This window comes from Cygnus olor, chromosome 13, assembly GCF_009769625.2.
Source record: "Cygnus olor isolate bCygOlo1 chromosome 13, bCygOlo1.pri.v2, whole genome shotgun sequence".
Lineage (NCBI taxonomy): Eukaryota > Metazoa > Chordata > Aves > Anseriformes > Anatidae > Cygnus > Cygnus olor.
Window position 1 is genome coordinate 1443462 of NC_049181.1, and position 25757 is coordinate 1469218.

Below are 25757 nucleotides of genomic sequence, written 5' to 3' on the forward strand. Positions count from 1 at the left end.
TGACCTGCAAAGTAATTTGTTGCTTCAATTAGTTTTACAGCACTCCGGCTCGCTTGGAGCCGCTGGGCTGGGGAGGCGCATCAGGATTTCTGCTGTCCCTCGCACGGGAGGCGGATGCCAGCTCTTTCTCTGGGCTGGTGCGCTGTTCTCTGGGCTCTGTGGCTGGAGGGGCTTTGCTCTGCTCTCTGTTTTCTCCACTTTGCTAAGAAGCCCCTCTTTTGGGAGCTTTTCACTAGCTGCAGCGCCCATGCAAAGGGCTTGCAGCCCCCCATGCATCAGCCCGGCTGCCCGAGCGGCCTTTCAGTGCCTCTGCTGGCGGCTGGGGGCCAGATCCTGCCCGTCCCCAACCTGCCAGCTGCGAAAATAAGTAGAAACACGTGCTGCGAAGGCAGGAATTTAAAGTGCAGGAGGTTTTGAGTTGGGGCTTAGGGGCCGTAACGCCAGCATCAGCTGCATCCGCAGCTCTACCGGTGCCAACGTACTGACCCGGTAAGTTCACCCGGTTCTCCCCTTTGTCCTTCAGACCTCTTCTGTGTGCCGCTGCCTGGAGGTAACGCGTCCACAACCAAGGAGAAAGGAGGGGGGGGCAATGACAATTTTAAATGGGTTTTATGGTTTTCCTTCAGGAAAGCTAATGCTTGTGGATTCCCACCTGCCGACAGCTCTGCTTTTCCCTCTTCAGCTGTTGCAGACCCAGCTAAGAGACGGGTGGTGCAAGGCACGGCCCAAGCAGCCAGCGGTTTGCTGAGCCCACCTCCTGCCGGGGCAGGATCCGGCCCCGTCCTGCAGCCCTCTGCTGCTCGCGGGCTGTGTGCGAGCGAAGGGGAGGGAAAGGGCTGGGCCCACGTCAGGAGCAGGGAGGCCTTTAATGATTTTAGCAGGGACTTTTATGACCTGCCGCTTAACAAGCCAGTCTTTTAACTGGTGGTCCATGAAAGGAGTTTATTCTCCTCTGCTATTTAAGGGATGCTTTTGATGCCGAGGGTTTTGTTCTCAGGGCAGTAACGGGGTTGATAACCTTTGGAGCTGCTTTTGGAAGCCCGTTCATTCTTCCCTTAGGTAGGAGGGCGTGCATGCATTTGGTCTGGGTAGGTATTTGTGAATCAAATACCTGCGATCGAGTTTATTCAGCATAAAAAAGAAAACCCCATCCTGATGAAGCTGCCCGGGTTCCTGGCGGGTGCAGCAACAGGCAGAATGGAGCGTTCGGCTCCTCCCACCTTCATTTGGTGTGAAATCTCTGATTTTATGGAGTGGAAATACCTGGGGAAGTGCCCCGGGCGATGAGCCGCCTGGCTGTTGGCGTAGCTGGGAGGGCTGGGGAGGTTTCTGAGCCGAAACCCAAGTTTCGGGGTTGGGGTGTGTGTTTAATAACTGTCAAAGAGTTTTTAATGCAGCGACTATTTTTCATGAATAGGAGGTCGCTACATAAAATTTTTGCCTCTTGGCAAAAATCGTGTTATAACGATGTACTTGCTCTAGGTTTAAAGTGTTAATTATGTGGTATACTGAATTGGATTTAAAGGTCCCTGAAGACCTTTGAATCTCAGTAGCTAATGAGGCTTACAGAAGAGGGCTTGAGAGAGAAAAACTTACTGGCAGTGAGTAATACTGGTGAAAGAGCTCCAGGATTGAGCAAGTTTTACAGAGGATAATTAGCAACGATTGCATCAGCGTTTGGGGCTTTTGCTGATCTCCAGCTTCATCTTCCATGATCTGCGTGTCAGCGGCAGCTGGCTGCGGGCACCAAGGTGGTTTTTGTTGGGGTGTCAAACCGGAGGGTGATAGAAATGACTTTTCTGGTGCAGCTCAGCCGCCCGGTTGGGATGGGCCAGGCGTCCGTACGCTGCTGCCACGCGTCCATCCTGCTGCTGCTGGGCTTGGCAGAGGCCTGGTGTCGGGGCCATCCGCTGCCACGATGCTTAACCGTGTCCTTCTTCTTCCAGCTGGCCTTGCTGAACTTCTTTCACCCCGAAGAAAAGCTGCACGTTGGAGAAGAAGGTAGACGTGTCCGGCGAAATAAAAGGAGTAAAGGCAGCGAGGGGCCAGATGGTGAGTGTCACTTCGTTCCTTGCTGCCGCGCGTGGCGCTTTTGCACCCGTAAGCACAAGGCCGACCTTTTTTCTGATCGCGGTTATATGCAGAGTTCTGTACGTAGGGGGGGAAAAAAAAAGTGTCATCTGTGGCTTATAATAGTCTCTATATAATTTTGATTGCCTTCAAGATTATTAGTTCCAGCAGTCCTTTTTTCTACAACCGGAGCTCCAGTGAGTTTGCACAAATTGATGCTACTCTGTACTCTTGTCGTTAGCTCTTCTTCTCTAATAGTGAGGCTCTGTGCTCATTCAAGGTAGTAATTTGTGCTTGTACACCTGTATTTGTTGCTCTATTCATCTGTCTTAGCTTAAAATCCTCAAGTAGCTATTCACAGTCTAAAAAACAGCTGTGAACATCTGCATCACAAAATGCTAACTGCTCTAATGGGGCCTCACAGCAGAGGTTCAGCACCCGCAAAGTAAAATTATTTATCTGTGGTTTGATAAATACGAAAGCAAGGATCAGTGATTCCAACCACAGGGGTGCCAGGGCTTCCTCGGAGGCCTTGGCGCTGGCTGATGGCCAGAGACCTCTCTGGTGCGGTGGCACTGCCTGTCCTCGTGGTCAGCAGGACATCCCTTACGCCATCACCATCCCTCAGTGAGAGCCTCGTCCCCCAGCGGCGTTACGCTGGGACGCCGAAGCACTTTTCTCGTGGTCACGTTGTTTTGGACCTTCTGGTTGGGTTTGGAGGTGGTGTCTGACGGCGCCTCCTCTGCAAGGACCATCCCATCACCTGCTCCTTGATGGGATGGGCTTTTCTTTTCTTTTTTTTTTTTTTTTTTGAAGTGTTTTAATCTTCAATCTGGAAGGCTCTGGGAGGTGGGGCCCATTCCTGATGTCGACCATTCCTGCACTCGACCATGTCTTTCAGCAAAAATGCTGCTACTGCTGATATCCTGTCCCCAGCATCAGGAGCTGCTTTGTGAAACAGGACAGAAATTGGACTAAGAGGTGCCTTAGAGCAGATTTAGAACAACCACGGCTTACCGACAGTCGGCCCAGCAGCCAGATCACGCTGCCCCCGTCGGACGGGGTCTGCCAAGCAGCAGAAGAAACGTGCGCGCGCCGCGGCTGCGCTCAGATCTGCCTTGGCACTGTCCGACAGCGAGCAGCGAGCCTGCCTTGCGTGAAGTAGAGCAAGAAGTAATTAAGGAGTGGTCTGTGCGTGGCTTGGTGCCTGCTAAGCTTGTCAAGTCCTGACGGCGTTTATAAACTTCTCAGCTCTTGTTAGTTTTCCCCCTCGGCTTCCAGGCTCGGTGAGCTTCCCATCCTCCCCTCGCAGTTTCGCGGTGGAAAACGTTTTGCGGTGGCTCCGCTCCAAGAAATAGCTTCATGAAACTCCCAGGATTCCTCCTCCCCGAAACGCTGACAAGTATGATGCATTTGGTACAGACTCACTGAGTGATTCCAGCTCAGTGTGGTCCAGCATCCTCAGCGTCGGTGTCGGCCTGATGCTCAGATGGCTCGGGGAGGATCCGGAGCCTTTTGCACTGACTCCTCGAAATCTATTCCAGTATCTTCGCGAGGCGCTTGTGCAAGTAGCAAGATTCCACTCTACGGGAACCGTGTAAATTTAGTGCTGCCGGCAGATGTCTGGTGGAATTAGCCTAGTCCGTTAGGCTGTCTGAGTACTGGCTATGACAGATGTGCAGAGAGTCGTTGTGCTGTGAGAAGTAGCTGCTGAAAGCCGGTGGACCAACGGGGGCTTTTCTTGTCCGTGTCGTGCCTAAGTGAAAGCGTGCGCTGCCTTTGTAACGCCTCGGCAGCCTCCGCGCCTGTCCCACATTCACTTGATGTTCCCTGAATGCACCAGGGCTGGATCATTCCGGCAATCTAGCACGGTTCCACCGATTATGTGGTTTTTTATAAGTTGTTTTTTGGCCGTGTAAGGTAACGGGGATGGGCAGAAGTGCCACAGCGACAGGTTGTTTTCCTGCTGACGTGAGCAGGATGGGCTGTGCTGGCAGGCGATTGCTTAGTGTTTGGCCATCTCCGTTTTATGAGGTAGGGAGGCATTTAACAAGTGTAAGCTGTCAGGGTAGGGATTGTTCTTGTAACAACCATAAAATCAGTAAACGAACAACAGAGCTCTCTTCCCTGTGTGACTCTTGGGGTTTGTTTTAGGTTTGCGTGCAGGAATCTGTTTTTCAGAGGAGGAAAATGAATCATTAATATATACACACGCACACACACAAATAAATGATTGTTACGGTATTGATAACACCGCTCGCTTCATGAGTTTTACAAAGGAAAAGCTGATCAAATCTTTGATCTGCAAAGAGCCTCCCAAAGATAAAAGTGGATGCACTGTAACTTCCCAGAAGGAAGGAGATGTGCCTTCCACTTGGGGCCTCACTAATATTTGTCTGGAATTAATTTTACCAACTTTCAAGTCCCTTCACACATGCAGCGAAAGGCTGGGGCGATGCGAAGTGTGAGAAGCCGTGGCTGCAGGGAGGCTGCGAGGCCTCGCTTCGTGGCTGCTGGGGTCCTCACCAGCTTTTCCCACCGGTACCAACAAAGTGATGGGCTAGATGGTGTATAGATGTCAAAGATAATTTGGTTCTTTTCCTAAAAGTTCGGTTTCTTTTCGGAAAATGAGCTTTGGCAGCGAGAAAGGTGTTTTGAGGAGGGGTCGGACTGGTCCCGTCCCCCTTTGCAGGGTGGGAGGTTGGGGTGCTGGAGGCCGCCGGCGGTGAGCCCGGTGTGCTGCCTCTGCTGCTTTCTGAAAAACCCCGCAAAAAGCTGTGTGCAGCAGGGCAAGGCCATCAATTCCGCCCCGCCACTGACAAACATGACTTGAGTGCTTCGAGGGCTCCTCCTCGGCGGACTGCTCCCTTGTCATGTTTTATGAGCGTGTTTGCTTAATTTTTTGTTTGCGCCCCTCCGCGCGCGGTGCCCTGGAACCGCCTGAACAAAGCCGGGGTCGTGTCCTGGGAGGAGCAGGAGGCTCCTCGTGCCCGGCCCCGCGGCTCGCCCCGCTCCTGCTCGCCCTTTGCCGGCCGCCAGCCGTGCCGTGCCGTGCCGCGCCGTGCCGCGGGTTGCTTCGCCAGGGGCCAGCGGCATTAACGGGAGGCTGGTGCCTGCCCCAGCCCCGAGGAGCGCAGATCGTGTTTCAAGCCAGCTTCCTCTACATGCCTCCAAAACCAACGTTTGCACAGCTTTAAAAGCTGCACCAATTTCTTTCGACTTCTCAAGGCGCAGGGTTATCTTCTTTACAGCTCCAGTTCATGGCGCTCCGCGTTACCGGCTCCACCTGCCGCTTCATTTGTCCTAGTTCACTAAAACTTGACCCTCTCCGATGTCTCTCTCTTATTTTCCTCTTTTTGCCCTCCTTCCTTTTTGTCTCGGTGTATTTACGCTGCTGTGGAACCGCTGTAGCTCCCAGATTAACAAATCATTCTGGAGCTGGTAATTAGCAACAGTTGTGCTAAAAGGAACCATCAAGAATGTTAAATTAGTCTACTTTTAAATAAACTGTGTATGAAATGTTAGATCTCTATTCCCAGAGCAACAGTAAAAATGCTGCTGGCTCTTTGCTAACAAAGCCAAAATATGGGAGTAGCATGGTTGTAACTACAGAGACAATTCCGTGCTCTTGAGGTTATAAATAATGACAGAACATTTACAAAGCAGATGTCAATAGGACTCTTTAAAAAACATTGTTTTAAAAAAACTAGTTTCTTTTTCTCCTACTTTCATCTCTGTTCCCAGTTAGATCCCTGCAGTGCCGCTTTCCTGGTTTGTTTGGTTTTTGCTTCTTGGTTTGGGGTTGGTTTTTTTGTTGGTTTTTTTTTTCTCCCTTCCTAGGTTTTTTCATATTGAGCTTGGTGAGAAACATAAATGATTGTTATCCATTCTTTGATTTGGAGCATGGCAGCTGGAAAGAGGCTGAGCAGATGGCTGTCCTTAAGCTGACAACAATTTGGTTCCTACTACTTTGGCAGTCCTTACTGCTGAGGAAAGTCCTTGATGAGAACCCACTGCTTTTAGTGCTGTGAATGGTTTCTGCTGAAACGAAAATTCAGTTCCCTTCACCGGGATGGCAGCAGCTCGAGAAGAGCCCCGCTTTTACCTGGCGCTGGGGGAACAGCGCGCTGGGGCTCCCCTGGGTGCCAGCGGGGCTTTGGTGGCAGGTAGCTGGCCCCGAGCCCCCCGCCCCGCAGGGACAGGCACCTGCCCCGTCCCCACGTCCCCTCCTGCGGGGTCGCGCTGGCGGTGCAGCCGGGCTTTTTTTGTACGGATCACAATAGCGACTTTTCCTGCTCGCTTCCTCTCCTTTGGAAAGGGAAGATACATCCCTCCGACTCCAGAGCCCAGAACAATCGGTTCCTTTGTGTCGGCCCCGTGCAATTCCCCAAAGTCCAGGAATTCTCAGAAACGCAGATGTATTAAGGGCGATAGAGCCTTATTGTGCTCAGAAACCATGGTGATGAGCACTCAATAAATAAAGAACATTTCCTGGATACTGGAGCGGAGGAGACAGTCCCAAGGAAAGGCTCACCAGAAAATACTCACTCTTCTCTGATTTTTCCCCCCAGAATTTCTCTGTGATTACCCCCAAAATGGCGGAAGGGAGGAATTAAGATATGCTGTAATAGATTTTTCTTTCATGTACAAGGACCATGACATCACTGCCAGTATTTTTTATGAGTATGGCTAAAACTAAGACCACAGCTCATTTACAGATCCTTACCTACGTGATACACCTAGGTTTATTATAATAAGGTGGGCTATTTGTATACGGTCCTTTACCTTGGGCACTTTTCGTCCATGAGGACACATTGATAAAAACATAGGAAACTAATTTTAGACCCTGGTCTTGTGTCTGTGCTTGTTTCTAACCACTGTTTCCACAGAGACGGATCCAGAGAAGCTTAACAACTGTCTGAAAATTCAGAATGAAGTTCAGGTCATGGTTTACAGCTCTCTTATGCTAGTGACAGATTAATGCCAAGTCATTTCTGGAAACAAGTGAAAATAAACGGGAAAATTATATTCAAGGGGGTCTTCTTGCTCCAGGTGTAACTTGTAAAAGAGTGTATTTTTAGACAGCTGAAATGTTTTCAGCTTATCCTTGGCTCAAACCACTCCAAATTAATTTCTTTAATACTGAAACTACTTTGAAGCCAAATTCGCTGCAGTGTCTGTTAACAGTCTGAAGCCTGTCTTGGGAAACCGTAGGCTGTCGCATGCAGAAGCATGATGTGGTAGGTGCTGATGGAGTCCGGATTTCTTCCTTGAACTCTGCTGGTATGTAGCTACCCCAACAGCCTTCCCTTCCACTTCTGACCTGGCTTGTTCCAAAAGAAGGCCTGCTTCCTTACTCTTAACATTCGTAAAGACGTGATGGGTTGATTAGTTCCGTTCATAGAGCTTCCTTGGGGTGTGTTTGTCCTTCTCTGGCACCTCCCCATTTCTCTCTTGCCTGCTTTGGATGAGGTGGGTGGATTGCCATGGAAAGATGAGGGGATGCTGAGGATGCTTGGAAGGCTCGAGAAGGACTCCTCTGGTCAGAATTCCACCTGGATTGCGTTTTCAGATACTTTTGCTGATTCAGCCTTGTCCTGATGGATCCTTAGCGCCTAACCCAATGTTGTGTGCTGCTGCAGCAAGCTTTGCTGAGACTCGAACTAAACTTTTCAACTTCTTTTAAAACTCCGTGTTGAGCAGGGTCCAACATCATTAGAAGTGACTGGTGATTCCATATGAATTCCACTTGTGGAATTGGGGCTTTTCATAATGCCTCTGGTCAGATGCTGACTTCTTAAGAATCTGAGTTTCTCCTGTTACAAAACATGGTGCGGACTAATGAGACGAGAACAGATGTTCCAGCAAGGCAGGAATGTGATCACATCTCTGCTGTGTGTGCATCTGGACCGTGGATGCCCTGTACCAGGCATTATAAATGCTCGACGAGACTAGTAGCTGGTGATTTCTTTCCCACAGTATGAGAGAGGCTCTATTGTCTGTCTTACTGAAGTATTTGCAGCTGAGCTTTGATTTCTGTGAATAAACCGGCTCGCTGGCCACATCCACAAGTACTTTGGAGGCAGACACAAGTTTGCTCAGCACATGCTCCGAGTGCATCTGGTCGCCGATCAGCTCTGACACAAAAGCTGGGTGACTGGTGCTGAGTCGGAGCGTGCAGACCTTCCCAAGCGGCCAGGGCTTGGAGTTCAGGCTCAGCGTCCTGCTGCAGCAATTCCAGGGTATCTGCCTTGGGCAGATCCTGGGCAGAATAACCCTATTTTCTGTCCGTGGTGGCAAGGGCGGGACCGAACGGCCAAACGCAGAGCTGCTGCTCTGGTGACGGGAATTGTGAAGTTGTCTTCAGTTGTGGCCTGTCTGGGCGCTCAATAAAACTCCGCTCAGTTACAGTAGACCAGATACATTAACCATAAAAAAAAAGAGAAAAGTACTGTTGCACAAAGCTAAAGAACACCACCACCGAGAAGCTCTTTGGGGAAAAAGTTGTGAATGAGGCATGATAATTCCCTGTTTTCATTAGGGCTTTGTTAGCCATGATGTATAGCAACATTGTTGGATTCATAACCGATCTCGTTAACACGAGCAGGATTCGGTTAAGTACGTTGATCTATTTGCAATGATGCAAATGGGTAAACTCGAGGGTTGGCTGAGCCAAGCAGCAGTTCTCTGTGTCACAGCGGCTGTAAGGACGAGGCCACGCAAAAGGCGTGGGCTTCCCAAAGAGCGGTCTCTGTCCCTTGGATTTCTTTAAGGCTGCTTTTCAGATTCATACGACTCTAAGTGCACGTTTATCTTTAGATATAGATCCCATGCTATTCGGCGTAATTAAACCATCAGATTGCAGGCAGCTGTTCAATGCTGCAGAGGTTTGCAATCCAATTAGCCAGAATTACATGCAGCAGGAAGAAAAACATGTCAGCTTGTGCAGAGATGAGATATCTGAGTAGATTTCCTCACACCTGCCCTTGATTCCTTATGGATGGCTGTAGCGGGAAGGCATGCGTTTAAAATCTCCAGCAAACAATTTCGGAGAGTCTTTAATATGCTAGGTTAAAACCTTGCTGCAGCGCCACTTGGGAATCATTTCTACTGGAATTCATGACATATGTTAGTTGTTTATCTTAGTGGGATATGACTTAAAATGTCAGAATGTTTTGTGTTAAGCAACAACCGAATAAAACAAACAAAATAAAAACACAGCTGTAATACTACGCTTTAAATTGTTGAATTCAAATATGCGGTATTGATAAAGTAAGCAATAGGGTGCAGTGCTGTATAGAAAATAAGCCTTGTGGGTGCAGCCAGCAAGACAAGAAAAAGCCTTTAGATACTTGAAATAGAAATAGTAATGTTGTTTGTCAGCTCTGCTGTAAAGATCTAGCTTTTGGAATCCAACCTAAGTGCCTGAAGGAAAACAAAAGGCACATCATATTCTTCTTTCATAGCCAGTGAGAGTGCAGAAAATGAAATATGATGGCCACAGGTTCTGGTGTGAACCCCAGGAACTTGGCTGGGACTGATTATGTGGGAACGGAGCTAAGAAGGGCGGAGATTTATGTTTGATTTTTTTTTTTTTTTTTTTTTTTGAGAAGTCAGTGCAATGTTACTTTGCCAGCAACAGTGGCTCTGGAGTTAATTGGGAGCAGGATTTTGTCTTTGTTCATGAACACATTTGCACTGCAATGTGCTTGCACCTAGTCAGTGGAGACTGGATTTAAAAAAAGAGAAGGCAACCCTTCGCGTTATCAGTAGGCTGTCCTGAGGTCTTGCCTCATCTAAGTAACACATATATACACACGTGCAAGGGTGGAGCGCAGTGCCACCTCAGCTCTTGCCAGCCATCCCTGGGGCTTCTCTTCTGGGGCTTCTCTCGCCTCAGATTGAAGATTGAGGGATTTCATTTCAGTTTGCTGAAATTTTTCATTTTTTTCAAGCACAATAATGAACATGAGAACCTTCGGTATAATGAAACATTTGACTTTCAGCTATTCTTGTGTTGCGGATTCAAGGGCTATCTCAAACTGTTCAGTGGTTCACCATGGCCAGAAGAGGGAGGACAGAGCCCGGTGCTGTCCATGGAGCTGTCGTGCGTCAGCCCGTGCGTGTCCCCCTGGAGCAGCGTCGCAGGCTGTGCCCCGAGCCTGACTGGGTGGAATAGAGGAGATAAATCAGCTGGTCGTTCTTTGCCAGGTAAAGCAACCGAAGCCGCTGCTGCAGTGAGTAAGGATACCGGAGCTTTGCTGCAGCAAGCAGCGAGCAGCGGTTGTCAGCAGAGCGCTGGAGAAGCAGAGCTGAGGCTGTGGAGGACGTGGGATGAAGCAGACCCCGGGAGGTCGCCAGATCCTCTCGATGCATGAGCACAATTACGTTCATCCTACTCTTTCTCCCCCGTCCAACTGGTGCAGAGGGTGTCTGGCTGCTCAACAGGGTGCCTTTATCTGGGCAAGTGAAGCAGGTTTTTGCCTGATGCTCTCTTAGGTCTGTCCCTTGTGCTCCCACTTCAGTTAGACCATCTTGAACTGCTGTAACTAAAGATTTTTTCCCTTTAATATGATAAAAGACCAATATAAATTACACCACTGACTGGCTTTATTAGCCAGTATCTCCGTATTTCTGCATTAACTGTCCTCACATTCCTTATGAACTTGACCGAGTTATTCCCCATTGTGAAGAGCCCTGTTTCTTAATCATCAAACCAGGCAGAAATCTCTCTGAAGTATTGGCAGGAGAAAAAAACAATGGCAGCAACAACAAAAAACCTGTTACGTGATGAGATGTCTCATGGTCTGAAGCTGTCTGAGGCAGAGGGATTGTGGCTCTCTGGCATCTAGTGTCGCTCCAGGGACTCGAGAGACAGGGCTGGAATGAGCTGTGCCTTCTCCATTTGTTTTCAGACCGATAGGCTTGCGTTGGGGTCTGGTGCAGGGGATCAGAGGAATGGGGAGGGAGCAGGCTGCTGATCCATGGAGCTCCTGGAGCAGAATCCGATCATCTGGATAGCACATGGACGTAGGCTCGTCCTTTGACAGATTGCTCGGAGGAGAAGAGCAGTGAGGTAGCAGAAAGCCACTCTCATACCTCATTTACCACAAGAGAAATGATCTTCAGCCTTTGGTGTTGGTGCACAAAGTCTTCTCAGACCCTTCTGGCCAAGCAGCAGAGTCCCAGAAGTGTCAGGGGAGACCTCAGTGTGGGATACTTCCCCTGGAGACATATGGAGACATGGGAAAAGTCCTTAAAGGAGATGAAGAATAGCCTTAAAAGTCGAAGTAGCCAAGGGAGTGCCTCAAAAGAGCACAAAGAGCTGCAAAATCCCCATGATCTCCCAGGCTTGAGGAAACTGCTTTGAGCATTGGGCACTTAAGTTCAGCGCTGGGGTGGGGTATCAGAAACCATGTCAGCTCTGAGTTGGTGCCGAGCCAGCCTTGGGCACTTGGCAGCCTATAACTCCAGAATAAGACAGGGTACCGCTGTCTTTTAAGCAAGGACTTCTGAAACTTAGGGCTTAATGTTCTAATTCATACAGTTAAAGGCAGTGAAGGTGGAGTGGCAGGCCGTTAGATGAAGGATGCTGTTTTGTGGGGGGCCATCGTGGAGTGTCTCAAAGAAGTAACGAGAAAAAGACAATGAAGGGTGACTGTGTCCATGCATGAATTTTGAAGAGTTCAAAACAAAATTGGAACAAAAGCAGAGAGAGAGGCAACAATGGTGGTTGAGAATAACTGCATGGCCCAGGGCTCTGCCTTACATGCTTATACATCAAACGGCACAATTTCATCCTTTTATTTTCCCTCCACTTCATACAATAAGCTCCCCTCTCAGTTGTGCAGCATACTCAGTATATTTGGATGTATTGAAATCAGTACAGGCCTTGTACCTGCGACATCCCCATCCCTAGCTGGGATTCAGCCGTTCTGCCTGTGGCTGCTGACAGCATCTTTCCTCCACACTTAGCAGGAGACCGCCCTTCCTCATCCCACCTCCCCAAAAAGCACTCTGCCAAGGCATACCAGACATTCGGAGTAGCGCATGATATGTTTTACTTCTGGGACGTTTTCCTAGATCTATAATTCATCGTATTTTCTGAAGTAATAATATCAAATAGGAGCTGCTCCTCAAGAGCTGCTGCCTTGTTCTCTGGAATTGGTGAAGAAGCACTTTCTTTCTAGGAGAAGGGAAAAATTCATCTTGTTTCAGTATTTGTATCACTGACTGATATTTCAGTAGGGTCCAAGAAGCTTTCATCTGGCTAGACCAAATTTCCTGAAAATGTTGAAAACATATTGGTTCCAAACCTCCCCAAAAACCACATGTTCTAGATTAAGCATGTGTTTGGGAGCTAACATCCTTCTTTCCCCAACTCCACCATAGTCTGGCATTAATAACGCTGCACTTAAAAATATTTGAAAAGCCTTGCATATCTCGTACCCATGTGAATGAAGTAAATATCATTACACCCCTTCTGTAAATGAAATGACTAAGTTTTAGTGGACTTTTTCAGTCCACTTTTAAGTGGGCTTTTTGATCTTGCCCATTGAGACAACATATCAAAGAATGTAATGGATTCTTCGTCGACGAATGTCACCTGAGGGTTGGCAGGACTCGAGCCCTGGGATGCTCAGCTGCTGCACCGCAGAGCCTGGTTGCCTTGCGGTGCTTCTGCTTCTTCTCTTCCTTTGTCCGTTGTGTTTACTGAGAATCCAGAACTCCTGAAGAAAAAAATCCCCGCATGCAAATGAGGAATAACTTCATTTTGGTTGGCACCCATACATGTTTCAATAGCTTCGTTAATAATGGTTGCCCAACTAATGGCTGGGAACTCATTCCAAATTCTACTAGCTATCTATTCTCCAGAAGTTACCGGTGGATTTGGGCAGTGTTCAGAGCTTTGAGATTTAGCGAGTGGTCTCTTTGTTAAACCAGGTGCTTAACAGGGCTTGGAAAAATACTTTGCACAAACTTCCATAGCTGTTGAGAGCAGTGGTCGTTAAACCTAATATTCTTCTTCCAGCTACAGCCAGAAGCTCACGCTTCAAAGAAAAAGCTGCAGGTTTTTTGTAGTGCACAAAGAGAGAGAGTTTTGAAAAAGTGCATATTAGATCAGTCACATAAATTCCCTGATACCATCTTCAGAATCCAAGGTTTATTGTGGAAGTAGCTGTGGACTTAATGATTTCAACTAGCGATAGCATTGCACTTACTTTATAAATCAGTGAGAAGCGATGTGACATTTCTGGGAGACTCTGTGGTCTTACGAATCACCGAGATTTTGTGTCCGATTCTGTCTGCGCCCTTGGAGGAGGATAACTTCTGGTCTCCCAGAGGCAGAGTGGTGATGGTAACGTGGATATGGTTCGGTTATATCATCCGGTCCTACAGATTCCCCAAAGCAGAGCTGTGCTTAGGTAAGGAGACGGATGATATGCTGACTGTAGTAACTCAGTGCTCGGAAATAGGAAAGGAATGTCGTACTGATCCTAGGGGTGAAAACAGCAAATTCTGCAAGTGGGTTGGCACCGCCTGCAGAGGACGTGGTGGTTATTGCGGCGCACCTCCCTGTGACTGCTTTCCAAGGTGAGCACCTTGAAGACATCAGTGGATGTCTTTGTTCTGAATTTGATGCGGATGTTGCTCGAACACGGCAGTGGCGCTCGCTGACTTTTTCTGCTCCTGACAACTGAGAATTTGAGAAAGTTCGGCAGCTTTCCTAGGTACTCGCCCTTTGTTTGATGGTTTTCTGTAATGGTCAGCCCTTTATAGGTTTTATATAAAATAAAAGTAATTACAAAGATCTGTTCCCATCAATAAAACCAGTTTGAACTGTTTTGAAAGAATTTAAACTATTTCTTGTTAATCCACACACACAACTAATAAGTGAACGCAGGTTTTTTTTTTTTTAGTGTGCTATTTATATCGGCACATGTCCTAAAGAAGTTTTTGATATTTTTGTATTTATAGTAAATTATAGCAGTGTGTAGCATGCAGAAAGTAAAATCAGGGGGGGAAAAAGTAAACTCTCTTAATCTTTATAAGCGAAAACATGTCATATGTAATATCCTTGAGTTGCATCACCATCTGTTTTTTTTTCTGAAGCCCTTGGAAATTGCCCAGCAGATGTTAGGGCTGCAGGAGCCGAGGGCTAGAGCTGTTTCCCTGAAGCATCGATAGATGTCTTCCGCTGCTTGCAGGGCCACAGGTGCTGCTCTACTCAACAGGAGCTCGTCTGTTGCAATTATTTTCATTAGCTTAGGTAAGAAGTTTGCATCCGAGCTGGCTTGCAGCTAGCACCTATGAAAGCAGTAATGCTGCTGGGAGAAGTGGCTTGGCATTGCCTCAAGCCTCCCCCTCCCACGGGCGCCCAGCCGCTGTCTCTGTGGGCAGAAGGCTGCGAGGGTGGGAGTTCTGTTTGGGTTGGGGTTTTTTGTTCTCATTTGGAGCTGCCTTCTTCTGCTTGTAACTTTCCCTCAAAGTTTGCCACTGTTGCTCTTTTTATATTCCCCCCTGTTCTGTTATCCTTCCTGTCCTTTTCCGAACAGATGTGGAAAAGAAGCTTTGGGATGAGTCTGGGTCTCGAGCGCTGTTTGAAGCCAGGGTGTTCAGCAGCCCAGTGCACAACGTTGTCACTCTGACACCATTTCTGGTGGGGAAAATCTCGTCCTGCGCTGGAGATGTCATCGGGCAGGTGATAGAGCTGGCCTGGCTTATTACAGCCAGGGCTGGGGAGCCTTTTTCTAAAGGAAATCAAATGAAGGGGATTATAAACGTTAAAAGCAGATCAGGTAGCTAACCTAAACGTTTAAAGTCAGGGCAGCAGCCTGCTTCGTAGTTTTGTAATTACGGCTTTTAATACCAGTAGGCAAAAATAACCTTGCTACTTTCCAAAGGGACCGATGAGTTTTTGAGACTTTCAGGCAGTGCCCCGTGAGGCTGGGGGTCCACTCTGAGACAGAAGTTCCCATCCAAACCTGTGCTCAGTACATGCAGACTGTGTCCTCCTCAGCTCCAGCTGAAGAGCTCCACCATACAGCAGAAATCTTTATTATTCCCTGTGTATATATAATTTATAGGGCTACGCAATTTGCATGACTGAATCTCATCCCATGCTTATTACTGTGTCCTTCAAAGCCATCCAGCCTTTCCTCTGATATCCCAGTTCTCTTCTGTATTAGCGGTTCTTGTCAACTTTCTTTCCTGTGCAAAAGAAAGCTGAAATGAAGGATTAAACAGAGCTGACAGTTCCTTCAAGGAAGGATTAGAGCATAAGCATGAATATAATTTCAGACGAAAGGAAATAAAGAAGGGGATAGACTTTCCTAAATCTTGGGGTCTGGTTTGACCTCAAACACAAGCAGAAAGCATGCAGAAAGGAGGCAGAGGAGAGGTAGGATTTTTAGCAAGAAGTGGAAAAGCAGAGCACAAGTACATATGGAGAAAAAGCAAACTATGCTGTGGTGACGGTGGCATTTAATACCAGCAGTCAAAACCATGAGCTAGATCTCTACTAAGGACATACCAGATAGCGAAAGCAGTTCATGACGAGCAGAGGTGATGTGAGAAAATTGCAGAAGAACGAACTAAAGGTTGTTTTCTTAAATAAGGGAAAAGAGGTGCTGGGAAGCAACTGACCGGTTGGGTTACGCTCCAGTCCAAGCTGAACTGGAATAAATCCTCAAATGCACAGTGGTGAAGCCCCTGAAAGAGAGACGAGACCGGTGGCAGCCAGCATGGGTTAGTGGAGAACTCGTCAAATCAGTTTCTTCCTACATGAAGATGGCAGCTCTGGAGGGTGGCAGCAGTGGTTCTCAGATAACTTGGTTCTTTTATAAGGCCTTTGCTGCTGTAGAGGAACCTGGTGCACGTGCTTGTAACCTGCATGTTGGAGAAGAAGTAGCTTCTGATAGAACTGAGTCGAGGCACCTGACGAAGTGGCACCAAAGAGACGTGTACAAGGCTCTGAGACCAGGGAGGGCGAGGTGGGATTAATGGTGCGGGACAAGGCTCCAGCCAAAACTTGTTTGCTTAACTTGTACGGTATTTAACCTGCTCCGTCGATTAGCAGATAACCGGAGGGTGACATGCGTTCAAGTACTGCAACACTTCACAGACTTTATTGTTTAAATACTGGGGAGTGGCCTCCGAAAAGTACGGCAGACAGGACTTTTTTTTTTCCTCTGCACATATGTGTTGGGCCAGCGAGTTCTAGAGAGTCTTTCAAGTCCTGTGGCTCGGCACCTTGCGTGTGGAAGGGAACGCACATCCGATATTTTGGTGGAGCTCTTCTTCCCAACCTCAGTGAGAGACTTTGTTACTGTTTTAGAATAAATTCAGAAATGTTTGCCATTTTGAGCAAAAATGAGGAAAATTCGGTCTTCTGGTGCATCGGATGAACCTTGTGGCTCTCTCTACAATTAAATTATCCATCCCCTCCTATTGGGAGATGAACAGATGCAAACCCTCGAGACTCAGAAGCTCCCAAGTCTAATAATATTGTGTTTTTTCATGTCACAAGTATTTTTGTGTTTGTCGAAAGATTCACTTGCACAGCCGTAACATCTCTCTCTGCCGTGCCTGGAACAGATGCGTGTGTTGTAATATAGACTGTGAACATTGACATCACATGTGGTTCTCATTCCTCCCATTCATCTTTGAAGCTAATTGGTTCCATCCATTTCAAATGTGTTTGGCTCGCCGCAGCTATTTGTACTTTCACTCTGGTTATAGCGCTAATGGTGTGATATATATAACATGAAATAAACTCTCGTGACTCCAAGGTCTGAAGAGACACATACACAGCACTTGCATTTCGCTTGCTGCGTTGTTTTATTTTAAATGATGTCCCCAGACAGTTTTTTTCTTTTCACCGAAAACGTTATTAACTAGCTGGTGCCCGTAGGGATCGCCAGCGGGATCGTGGCTAGTTCTGCATCACGGGAAGTTTCGGAGCTCAGAAGGGGCAGAGAAGCCCGCTGCCCTTTCCAGAACACAACAGATTTTACAGTTGGTCTGCACTGGTCCTGATGGTTGGCTTCAGTGTTTCTCCCCAGCAAGATACTGATACTGGCATTGCAGGACAACACACGGGTTTCTATCTTCATGGATCTAATTATTTTGAATATAAAAATTAGTTAAAAAAAATAATAATAACAGTAAATTAGTAGAGGTAATAAATTAGATAATAGCATAAATTTCCCATGATCTACCATCATAATACATGGAATTGAATATTCCTGCTGGAAAGGCAGGAATGAGGTTACTGGGTATTTCTCTGGTCCTTCTCTCATCTGTCCCCTGCTTATGGGAACACGGCACTTCTGTACTTGTTTGCAATTTGTCTTTCCCTACCACTGCTGACTCAAAGCAGCCTCGCTGCCGTCCGTTCCTAGAAGTAGTGCAGTTCCTTTGCCTGTGGCTGGGTTTGCTCAGCACTCGGTGCTGGGATGCTCGCATCCCCGGCATAGGTGCCCCTTTCCCAGCAGGTACGAGCACACCAGGGACTGAAGCTGGATGTGGCTGTGGCATTAACTTTTTGCATTCCAGGGTCTAATTAACTATTTGCCTGAACAGAAAATAAAAAACAAACTTTTCACATCTATGTTGAAACTGGGAACAAGGTACAAATTAGAGTATTGTACAAGTTTCTTTTAGCTAGAGTTCAGTCCTTGGTGCATTTAGGGATTTGACTGACAAGTTGTGAGGGACTATTTGGGGATTCTTGCAATTTATTCCCATCCATGATTAATTTTCAGGGAAACAGTGGAACATGTTTCACACTCAACTTCTGCTCAAGACATCATGTAGTTTCTCAGCTTAACTATAAATATTTCCACTTCTTGCTAGGGAGGCTTGTATTCCCATTGATTAAGTAAGCCAGTTTATACTAATTAATTACTTTTTTTAAAAACCATATATTTTTTTTAACAACACTGCTTGCAAGTACTTGGGCTGCTGCTTTCAGCTGAGCTCTGAGCCCTGTTATCTTCTAACCTGTCCTCATCGGGAAGTTAAACGTGCCAGCTTTAAATTTTAAGCTGGGTGACTTCAAGCTAGCGTGGTTTTAGCAAACCTGCTCTCTGCCAGTTTTGCAGCTTCCCAGCAGCAGCTGCAGGTGTAAGTGGAGTTCAGGGGAATTTTCAGGGCCCTGAATGGCCAGACCTGGACGTGGCTGAGATGGCCTCCGTCCTGGGACCTCAGGGGCCCCTGGGACTGACTCTCCCTGCCTGGTGTCCACCGTGTCTGAAATACGGGGACAGTCCGTGTGTGCTGCTGCGTAGGCGATAAATGCGTCCATTGCTTGAGAAATAATCTGCTGTGTATGGGTCTTATTCGGAAATGGGTTCTGCTAAGTCTGAGGGTTTCTGCTGTCTGAAAGCTTGAAGTGCCGTACTCGTATTGGCAACTTCACTGGCCATGTTCAGCAAATCTCTGTGCAGAAGCCTGAGCAGCATTGCAGCTGAGCTGGAAGTAAGATGGAATCTGAATAAAATATCTTATGGAAAGCAGAAAACTCTACATCTTTGGCTTACTGGTTTTGTTGCCAGTTTTGCTCCAGCATTGCAGCGACACCCTTCTTGCTACGTGGTTATTGATGGGGGGGTTATGTGAGATGAAATGATCATTGAATCTCAACAGTTTTTTATTTTCTTTGCAGGTCCAAGTTCAGTTAAAAACAAGAAAAAGGGTAAGTTTGAGTTTTAATTTAATTTTATTTCAATGGCCCCTTGCTGTGCTTGTGTAAGACTGCCCCAGCTATGAATTCTCTTTAACCAGTATGAATGAGAAAACCAATGAGGCGTTCAGCCCTCAGCAAATAGCAGGGATTAACGCAGCGTGTTGATAAAACAGGCTGTGTGTTGCTCTTACAAGCCCTTATTGCTATGGCAGGATCACATTCCCTAGCAGCAGCAATGTGGGGTTATAGATACTTACTGAAGCCGTCTTTAAGAGCTGAAGGAAGTTAATTGCACTGTATAGGAGTAATTCCAAAGGTGCCGTAATTAAATAGCTGAGCTGTCGTGTACCAGCGATGGCGAGCTGCGTGCTGTTAGCGCAGCCATCTTTGCTGGAACAGCTTTAGTTTTCGTCTCTGTTCTCCCGTGGATCTTGCTGCAGGTTGGTGTCTACTTCCAACTCACCAAATGAAACGTGAATAAACCCTGCAGCTTCTGGTCATGCATTAAACTCACGAGTGTTGTCTTATGTTTCCATACTGAGGTATCCTGTCTGACTTTCTTACCGTGCTCCTCAAGCTGTCTGCAATACGTAATTGATTATTTTGTAAAACGCAGGTTGGCGAGTTTCTGTGATTTGAGTTTTCAGCACGCAGCCCTGTGTTTCGTGAGGTGTCTGATGCCATCTCTTCTTGTGTGGGACTCCTTGAGAACACTTAATAGGCATGCATTTGTTTGCTACCAGGAACTTAAGCAAGCCAAAGGATCTGCTTTATAGACTTATTCTCAAAAACATGCAACAGCCCTGATTTTAGGGAAGCGGAATCCGATTGCCTGTTTCTGCTCCTCGTAACGATCAAAACGCTCCTGTGAGTGTTTCGAACACTGCGGCGCTCCCCTGTCGTAGGTTGCAGGAAAGGCATCAGCTGTGTGCAACTCAGGGGCTCCCCCAGACGTGCTGTCTCTGAACCACACGGCGCTCACCGCTGATGCTCCCGTTACCCAGGGCTTCCAGCAGAAACCTGGCTGCTGCACGTGCTGCTGTGACTGCACAGCGTCGCGTCGGTGCTCCTTGCACGCGACCTCGGAATCTACGGCTGAGAGGTCGGGACAGGCCGCAGTCGGGAACTTCGCTTGTGTTTACCCTCCAAAGCAGCATAAAATCTTGTGTTCAGAAAGCTTGTCCTAACAAAACTCTGAAACCCTAAACCCGCGCTAAATCAGCTGAACTAATAACAAATGGTGCCTGTGGTGTTCGTAGCAGTTTTGGAGTGGCTGAGGGATCTCGTAGAGCTGTATTACATACAGCTGTAGTGCTGTATAAAAGATTTCAGTTTTATGGTATTGTCGCTTTTTTTTTTTTAAGGAATTAGAGCTTATTGTTTAGTGAATGACAATTAAGGAAAGCATACCGATTGTGCCTGCTTCAGTAGGCTTGGGGGTGAAGGAGGCACTCGCTGGAGAGCTGTGTGGAGCTGGGGAGTGCCACGGGACGTTCTCAAACCTCTGCAGATCCGTGAGGTACGCAGCTCTGCACGAGGCCTCGTGTGCTGTGCAAGAGGCACGTGCTGCCTGCCTGACCCAAAGCTTCGACTTTGTGCTCAGGCTCGTTGTTAACCGCTGAGTGCTCGCAGGAGCTGGGTTTCGGCTGTGTGATGGCTTCCCCTGCTTGGTGTGAGCACCCGGCACAGGCCCCACTGCGCACAGGACTCTTGGGAATGAGGACTTCTCGTGTGGCTTTATTCTGCCCCAATAAGTGGCTCTTAAAAAAGAAAAGTTCAGAGGAAAGAAAGGGGAAGCAATGGCATCTCATTCCACACATATCCTCCTAAAAGTGTCTGCAGGCTTTCCCAGCTTCCTGGCGCACTGCTTGTTTTGCACCACAGCTCGGCCATGAATGGTCCCCTCAGTGGGAAGATGAATCGAGCTTTATCCGCACTGAGAACTATTTTTTGCCTTGTGACTTTAACAGGCGGGATTGCATTAATACAGAGGAGTAGTTGAAATTACTTGAAGGAGCAAGAATGCATAGAAAATAAGTGTCCCTGTGCGGCTTCAGAATTATGTGCAATTGTTTTACTGCTAAACTAGCAGCTAATTTAGTCGCAAACCAGATTTCTGAGACAGATTAGTTAAAACAGCTGTAATGTGTGTCCCTCTTGGGAAAGAAAGCAAGGAGAGACAGCCGCAGGATTCCTGCCTTAGTGCCTGTGATCCTGCAATGGGATTGTCTAGATGGAAGGGGGTGTGAATGAAAAGAATTCAGTAAGTGTGCTGTAGGGGAAATAGGTACGGGTTTGGATTCAAGCTGAGAATTTCCAAGACCTGTTATTATCCTGAGGAGGAGGAGGCAGAGAATTGCTGGATTAGAGGAAGCCTGGTTTGTGGCCAGCTCAGATTCGAAGGCACCTCTGCTAATCTGGGCAAAGACACTGCAGGTAACAATTTGTCCCCTTAAGCCTTTGCCCTGTTTTTGTAGGATACCAGTGTTACCTACCGCAATATTATTGTAGTTATGAGTATTTAGCTTAACTTAGCTTTCTACTTTAAACGAAGCACACGATAGCATTCTGCTTCCTTTAGACCTAGAAACAAAAAGCAGGGCTGGAGGTTAATTCTGTGCAGCCGACTGACTCTCGGCCCTGTGGCAGTGCGGAAAGAAGCAGCTGGATGCTGGGGCAGGTGACACGGGAAGGGACCGTGTGGCACACCGTGACTGAGCAGCACAGCTGTCCCTTGGCCGTGGCTGGTGGCCGCGGTGCACCAGATTAGATCCTTCCAGTTCTGCACGATCAATAGATCTGCAATAGATCATTTCTTGTTGTTTTGTCCCACCTCAGCGACGCATAGTTAGTAGAGAAACAAGTACATAAATGTACGCAGAAACCATACCCATAGTCTTTATTTTCTATCCTCGCTGTTGCTGTTGTCTAAAAAATGGTTTAATTTTGTGCTGTAGCAGACTTTGTTGCAGCAGTTGATGAAACGGCTTTGCCATGTTAGTAAAGCTCTTTGGCATAGAAGCTGTTGAAAATCACTCTTTAAAAACTACATCAAGAGACCATAATTTCTCACGGGGATCTGGAAAATCAGGAAATCGCAGGTCAGGTTTTCCCTGCAGACCTTACTTCGGTCCCCTGTGTGCGTGCCCGATCAGAGTCTTTGCTTCTACTTGCAGTCTGCTTGCATCGTTGCGCTTTCTTTTCCCATCCTTTGTCCTTGTGCCTGATGCAAGGTGCTCAAGGAACGCAGCAGTTCTTCGGTGCTTTCCTCCTCAGGGTTCAGCTAGCCCTCCCCTTGGCCCTCCACCCAAAGCCCAGACTGGACGTGGAGTTACTTTGAGGCACTGAGCACCTGAGTGCTTCATGCAATGTTCAACGCTGGGATGCTGCGGGGAGGGAAGGGGCGAGAGCAGGAGCTGCAGCTCGGCTCCGAACTGCCCTCTGGAGGAGTCCCTGGGCCAGGAGATCCGGTGGCACGTGGTCAGGTCCCTACAGGCTGCGTGCTGATGACACGTGCTGCTGATGTTAAAGATTTAGATATGAAGGCATATGTGTATGGCAGGTGAGGAAGGTTGCAGCTGTTCTACGTCAAAAAGCTATTTTCGTTGTAAAATCAAGAAATGGCAGAATGTTTTCAGGGCTGCCTGCTGTGGCCCATCCGACCGGGTGTTCCTCCTTGTTGGGGCTGGAGCGGGGCTGAAGTGGGAAACGCTAACACTTGGCCTTGTGTTTTTTTCAGGTAAGAAGGCCGGTCCTCCAGGACCCAACGGACCCCAGGGGCCACCAGGCCCTCCTGGCCCCCAGGGCCCCCCCGGCATTCCTGGTATCCCCGGGATTCCCGGCACCACCGTCATGGGACCCCCCGGCCCCCCCGGCCCACCAGGCCCTCAGGGACCGCCCGGGCTGCAGGGCCCCTCAGGTAACCGCTCGTCCCCGTGGTTGGGTGCCCCCGTCTGCCTTCATTCCTGACACAAACCCCATTTCTGCATCCGGACCGGGGAGGGTGCTGCTTAACATGAGCACTAAAACATCCCGGGAGCACGAGAAACCAAGTCAGATGGGTTTTGCCATACAAGTCAGATGAAAATATATTTTTCTCCTGTGGTCCTTGGTTGTGTTTTTCTTTGCTTCTGTGTATCTGTATGATACTATTCCTCCGTGGAGACATGTGCCAATTATTTTGTAAAAGTCCCTGAATTTAATTACTCTTTAAAATGCATGTTAGTGGAAGCTCACATCACTGTTGTTTGTGCTACGCACATGAACAGTCTGGTATTAAAAAATGCTTCTTCAGAGAAATCAAGGCTGTCACCCTATGGCTTGCATGGCTCAAAGGAAGACTCGGTTGACTTTTCAGTTTATGTCTCAGAAATTGCTGAAGCACAGGCCAGCAGCAGCATGAGGTCCTTAGCACTCTAGAGTGCTGCCCACAAGCATCTCCTCTTTAATAGAGATTTGGCTCTCGGAGAAAAGAGATTTCAGCATGGAGCTTGAATGCAGTGAATGACCTGCGTTACTGCGGAGTCAAACTTGTAATCTTTGCAGCCAAGAGTCTTCGTTACCACTACTGATCAGCAAAGGAGTTGTGCAATTTTTCCTTCTAGTGGGAACTGGTTGAATAACATTGGGGCATTTTGATGATGCTAGGCAGAATGCGGGAATAAAATAAGAAAGAAGTAGGATGAGGCTTTTTCTTACTTGCATACTTTCTAACATGAAGCCGTACCCCATATAGCTGTTAACATCCTCCTCCTGCTATAAATGGGTCTTTAATGTTTGTTATGGGGTAAGAGTTTTCTTCATAGGAATATTTACTGCAACTCTTTCAAGCATAACTCTGCAGTGATGTGAAATTGCATTTTGCAGGTGCCACAGACAAGGCAGGCTCCAGAGACATCCAGGTTGGTTGATTTTCTTTCAAGTTACCGGTTATGTTTGCCAACGTGCCAAACCCACCCCTTCCCCTCTGTGCTAAATCATAGCTCCACAAAATGACCGACTGAGCTCACTTTTCTCATTGCTCAAGAGCAAGCCGTGTTAATCTGGCTTGGGCTTCTCACTTCTTGCCCAGTAATTGAACATGTTGTTCTCAGCTGCTCCCATCTTTTTGTTTGCTTGTTTGTTTATGAGAAGCAGTAATGATCTCAGAGTACTGTCATGTACCGGTCGGCAAAGCCGTGAAGCCATGTCAAGTTACTGTAAAACAACGTGGTGTTTCTGACCAACTTTAAATCCCTGTAATCTCTTTGCAGCCAGCTGTGGTCCACCTTCAAGGCCAAGGCTCAGCAATCCAAGTGAAGAATGGTAAGGATCTCATGATATTGGCACTTACTGAACCTGTCCTGCAGCCCATGTCACATACCTGGATCTAAGACCACCCTGTGACAGGGGGCATCGATTACTGACTGTGACAGTCTGATTCCCATTGCCCAAACACTTCAGAGGAGCTTTCTCCTCAGTGTCCATTCCCATTTCTTTTGTGCTCAGGCTTCCCAGTTTGTCTCTATTCTCCCAGAACTCCAGCCCCACTGGGTCTCACTTCCCCTTGGCCTCCAGATACAGTGTGCCTCCTCCCACCTGTTGTTAAATCAGTTTTCCTCAGCCCCTTGACCGGCCAGCCTTCTTTCCCAGTCTGTTTTGTTGTTGTTTTCTATTGTAAGCCTGCAGTATATCCCCTTCCTGTCGAAACCCCATTAGCCTGTGTTTTTCCCCATTTCCCCATGAATATATTTCAGGGGAAAGCGCAGCTCCAGAGAGAGCTGCGAGGACACAGAGAAACACAGCTGCTAGCTCCTCCTGCCGTGCCCCGCTGCAGGCAAGCACACCCTGCAGCTCCCCAGCCCCCTGAGCATCCCCCCCACGTCTGTAACTCAGCCCAGGTCCTGCCGAGCCATTTCACATCCACCAGCAGTTCTCTGCTCTCCTCCTTCCTCCCCGAATCCCTCTCCGATTTCTGCTCGGGTTTCTGCTCCTCTTGCCAACAGCTGGGTCTCATTCATTAGCTGCTGTCTCTCGGCTGGCGATGTCTCGCTGTGCTGGAGAGGAGCTGGCTTGTCCCCTGCCTGGACCCCGGGGAGCCCTGGGGACAGGGCTGCAGGACCCGTGGTCACCATCTTCTGCACCGTGCGTGGGACGGTGAGGGCTGGCCAGGGCTCCTGTTGAAAGGCTCGGTTTATCTCTTCCACCAGGCGTGAGCTGACATTTCTCACGGTTAGGGAAGTATCCTTCAAGCTGAATGTCTTTACTGCAGCGGGGCGAGGGAAAGCTCCCAAAAACAAAAAGGAAATGGGCCGTTTCTAACAACAGCACGAGGGAAAAGATGCTGTTTTGCTTATGTTCAGAAAGTAATTATCCCGTTATTAATGGGAACCTTGTATGTTTACAGAGTGTACACTACTCTCTAAGAGTGGGAATTACCCTGTAACTGTCCTTCCCTGCTGCTCGGGAACAATCCCCTGCTCTGAGCCTGCCTTCCTTGGGCACTCAGGCATTAATGCTGTCCAGCTGACAGTGAGCAGAAGCCACAGCCTGCCGGGTTAGCAGCTAGGGGCAGGGAGCAGAAAAGCAGACGAAGGCTGGGAGGAAAGAGAGTTGCATCTGATAAAACCTACAGACTTGGTGCTGTTCTCGGCACGTAGCAGCGTGTCTTTGGGATGTGCCCATCCAGGGAACAGAGGTCCGCTGGTGCTGTCAGCTATTCTGCTGGCTCCAGTGGCAGAGGCCTGGGTGGTAGGTCTGTAAACCCCGAACTGGGTGCTGAGGACCCCAGTACGGGTTCGTGTGGTGTGACGTGATGCCATTTTACTTTGTTGTTATTTTGACTTTTTTAAATCTAGGAAATGTAATCACACAGCGTTCATTAAAACAATGCTAGTTATAAAGTCAAGAATGTTGAAGTCAAGGGATATCAGAATTAAAATCAATTGTACAACCCTAAATTGGCCTCCATGCACATATCTGTCCTGAGAGACTATTTCAGGCCGTAGTTGCACACCAT

General features: G+C 47.9%; 1 protein-coding gene across 2 annotated transcripts in view; it reads left to right on the forward strand.

Annotated features, from left to right (window-relative positions):
• EDA (ectodysplasin A) overlaps positions 1 to 25757 on the forward strand; it is a 73399-nt gene that overhangs the window by 43158 nt on the left and 4484 nt on the right. For both annotated transcript variants that reach the window (XM_040572487.1, XM_040572488.1), the window contains exons 2-6: positions 1947 to 2052; positions 18740 to 18769; positions 22500 to 22679; positions 23627 to 23661; positions 24013 to 24064. In XM_040572487.1, coding sequence (XP_040428421.1) covers positions 1947 to 2052; positions 18740 to 18769; positions 22500 to 22679; positions 23627 to 23661; positions 24013 to 24064 — 403 coding nt within the window. The remainder of the gene's footprint in view (positions 1 to 1946; positions 2053 to 18739; positions 18770 to 22499; positions 22680 to 23626; positions 23662 to 24012; positions 24065 to 25757) is intronic.